Consider the following 3,828-nt stretch of genomic DNA (forward strand, 5'->3'; position numbering starts at 1 on the left):
TGCTTCAAAGAAAGAAGCCTGTTCAACGCAGCTGTCAGGACATGAGCAATGGAAACGGTATGTTGTATCGCTTCGGTACAACCATCTAGATATGGATAGATGGAGCTATAGCTAATTATATGTACACCTAAATTCTCTAATTATTGATGAACTCGTCAAAGTACAAATGACCATCTTTCTTGCCTCTTTTTACCTCTCTATTTATATTCTCTTTCTTACTTTTTTTCTCCCGGAGAAGTGGCCTCCCCACCAAGCTACAACTTCATTTTTTGAAGCTATTACTTTTCTAGTTTCGGGACATCTGAACCTGAACCTACGTAAAACTGCGCTATGTTGAGACGTACCATTGGCCATGCTCTCAGATACTGAACCGCCTCACCGGTTCAGATGTTGCACTACTTGGGTGACAAAATTTTGTTGCTTTTTTAGCGTCAATGATTAATTTTGGTTGTGTACGCTCTGGATCTTGAGTGTTCCAACCGCACTATACTGCATTGAACAAGCTTTCAATTGAACACATAAATAACCGCCCCAGGCGCAAATTACACGAGAGTTAATTAAAATGATGCTTATTCTCGCAGCACTTGTTCTTCGTCTTCTCTGCTAAGCAAATAATAATCACCTCCCCAGCTTTTTGGGTAAAAGCAATTTCCCGCCGGCCGGAGCTAGAGGTTAGCTCCTAGGACGAAAGGGCCGGGTGGCAGTAGGCCCCGCTGACCCATCCGTCAGCGATCTTCTTGTACGCCGCCTCCGTCAGGTGGATCCCGTCCCAGCTCAGCGACGACGCTGGGTTGCCGCACGCCGACGCGCCGGACATGCCGCACCTCGCGCCGTTCTGGTAGTTGTACTTGCCGCCGCCGGCACCGCAGCACGCCCTCAGGTTCGTGCTGAACCCTGCATCACAGACAAGCAAACCGTCAGCTCACCGGAGTCGGAGAAGGAAGGGGAGGAGCTCGATCACGAGCAGCGACGTACCGTAGCTGGAGGGGCTCTTGACCATGTCGTAGACGTGGGAGTAGAAGTCGGCGTACATGATCCTGGCGCCGGGGTACTTGCTCTGGAGGCTGGTCACCTTGCTCTGGAGCAGCGAGTTGTGGCGGGCGGAGAGCGCGTTGAAGCGCTTGAGGCAGCCGTACTGGTCGTAGTCGCCGGCGTTGGAGGTCTGGTAGAGCGTGAGGTAGATGGGGAAGCACCCCACGGGGAGCACGCCGGGGATCACCACGTACTTGGCGCCCATGCTGAGCAGCTTCTCGGCGCCGGCGCCGATGCCGTTCACGATGGTGGGGCTCTGCCCGGCGGCCTGCTCCGGCGTGTACCCGCCGAAGATCTGCGCGTTGTAGTCGTTCCCGCCAAGCTCGCCAAGCACGAACAGGGAGTTGGACAGGTACGACTTGCAGCCTGCACGTACGGGAGGTTAGTCAATTAATCGCGGCCGTGATCGTGGGGGAAGGCAACAGTTTCTTTGTTCTCTGGACCAGGCGGCGTTAATGGCGTTGTTGGGTTACTTACTGGAGCCGCAGATGGAGGGGAGGAGGTTCTGGAACCACTGGATCTGGGTGTCCAGGGGCCCGTTGTTCCAGATCTTGTCGCCGACGCCGAGGGAGCTGAAGAAGTTGGAGCCCATGGCGGTGGCGCCGATGATGGCCATGTTCGCGCCCTTCTTGAAGTCGGCGCCGCCCTGCTTCGACGGCTTCAGCAGCGGGAGCCCGTACCTCTCAGCTGCAAAACAGAGCATGTCGCGTCAGGTCACGTGCCGAAGCAGAGCACCGAAGCATGAAAACAGAGCAAACGCTCTGTTTTTTGGAGGGAAAATGGCAGGTTCAAAACCACAGGCGGCCGGAGAATAGCGTGTGTACTTACCGAGGAAGTCGACGACGAGGCGGCCGTCGGAGCAGCGGCATGTGGCGCGGCCGAAGAAGGTCTCACCGTAGGGGGGCTGGGTGAGGGTGAGGCCGGCCGGGGGGCCGTTCACGCAGAGGTTGCCGGTGTCGGAGATGGAGTCGCCGAAGCTGTAGATGGCGTTGAACTTCTGCCCGGACACGGCCAGGGAGCACGACACCAGGAGGAGCGCCACCAGCAGCGAAGACGACGCCATTGTTGGCTAGCTCGGAGCACTGGGAATACTGATCGCTGGATGGATGGATGGATGATGAAGATCGTCCGGGCCTCTGCCGCTTATATACACGGCGCCGGTGGTCCGGTGGCACGTTGCTGTTGATTGCGCTGTTAGCTGCCTACCTCGCATCATCAATCTTTCACCAGGATTAACTAACTGGTAGGAGTACGTACTGACTAAAGTATACTATAGCACTGGGTTGTTGTGCATGCATGAACTCTTCTTTTCTGAAACTCACTTTCCTCCCTGATTCCGTTTCATCCTCGTGTTCAAATGTTCAATCATGTCAGTACATCAAATCCTTATCTTCCCCTGCTCTCCTATTGCTACTTAGCTAGTTCTAGGCTGCACATGTTTTTAACCACTCCTTCATTCCAAAAATATGTTGCATATAATTTTGGACACAAATCATGCGCTGCTGAAATCTGGGTTTATTTTATCGCTTCGAATTATATTTGGAGAGAAGAACACTTCTTTTATTTTAGATAGAAAATCTTCTATGTATCGAAAATATTAAACAAAATTTTGGCAATTTATTTATTGCTATATCCAATTTATTGAATTGATACACCATTTAATTGATATCATTTGGTAAAATGAAACACAAGATCAAACTGTGACTTGCTGAATATAATCACCTAGTTTTTCCATTATATTTGTCTTTTAGTTGAATTTACTAGAGCACGCAATTCCACATGATATGAGACCTATAAGGTACTATGTTTAAATCCTAGTTAACATAGTACTAAAAATAAATATTTGCAGCCTCTCCAAAAAAGATCCAACGATCCACATCTACGGTCCTTGCAAGATCTAAAAAAGACCCACAGGCCTAGACGTGAGGATATGTGTTGAATATAATTGCTAAGTTTCTTCCATCAAATCGGCCTTTTGATTAAATTTCCACATAACTCACACCCGCACGACTTGGTGAAAGTTGCCGGAGAAACACAGTTGTGGGTTCTGACAACTTTGCCATGTGGCAATTTTTGTTTTGGAATAAACTAAAGTTGCCATCCAATTGTTCGTTCCAGCCATTAGAGGGCCATCAGTGTCGCACCAGGAAATGAAATTACTTAGATTAGCACCCTAAATCTGTTTTCTCTTTGTCAAGTTCAACTTTGTAGAGTTAAAGACAAACATTTCAATCCTTGTAATATCTAATTCTACCTGATGGAAATATATTTCATGGAGGTTCCCGTAATGTAGTTTAAGTATTGAACTAAAAATTATACACAACATATTTTGAAAGGAAGGGAATACATAAAACACATAGGCGCATAAACACCTCGCTCGCACACAGGTGCTATGTTAGTCTCAGTATATTTGTGGTTTGCACATGTACTCCATTCGAACCATAAAAACTTTGTAGCTTTAGTGTGAATTTGAACAAATATGAACTAAAGACACGACAATTACTATGGATCGGACGGAATTTTTTTTTCTAGTACTTCCATAGTACCATGATTGCTGACATTAGAGGAAGCTACTCTGCTGCCTGAACTATCATCGTCTGATTAGCCTAGCTTTCCCGTGATTAATTTGCTTGTGGAACCGTCTGACTGGCGTAGCTTTCCTGTGATTAATTTGTAGGTGATGTTCCAGGAAAGCAGGGACATGAAAGAGAGACCTAATATTTCTTTCATTCACTTATTTTCCTAAAATCTACGCGAGGATCTGTAAAGGGAAAACGACCAATTATATGCAGTATG

At 48.0% G+C, this 3,828-nt stretch overlaps 1 protein-coding gene across 1 annotated transcript; it reads right to left on the reverse strand.

Moving 5' to 3' along the window:
• Positions 1-466: 466 nt before the first annotated feature.
• Positions 467-2,157, reverse strand: LOC124685066 (GDSL esterase/lipase At5g45910-like). The gene is made up of 4 exons (XM_047219357.1): positions 1,861-2,157; positions 1,510-1,719; positions 976-1,398; positions 467-894 (listed from the first exon to the last, which is right to left on the reverse strand). The coding sequence occupies exons 1-4, from the start codon at positions 2,093-2,095 to the stop codon at positions 680-682; spliced, it is 1,083 nt and encodes a 360-aa protein (XP_047075313.1). The 5' UTR covers positions 2,096-2,157; the 3' UTR covers positions 467-679.
• Positions 2,158-3,828: the final 1,671 nt, after the last annotated feature.

Source organism: Lolium rigidum, chromosome 1 (genome assembly GCF_022539505.1).
Source record: "Lolium rigidum isolate FL_2022 chromosome 1, APGP_CSIRO_Lrig_0.1, whole genome shotgun sequence".
NCBI lineage: Eukaryota > Viridiplantae > Streptophyta > Magnoliopsida > Poales > Poaceae > Lolium > Lolium rigidum.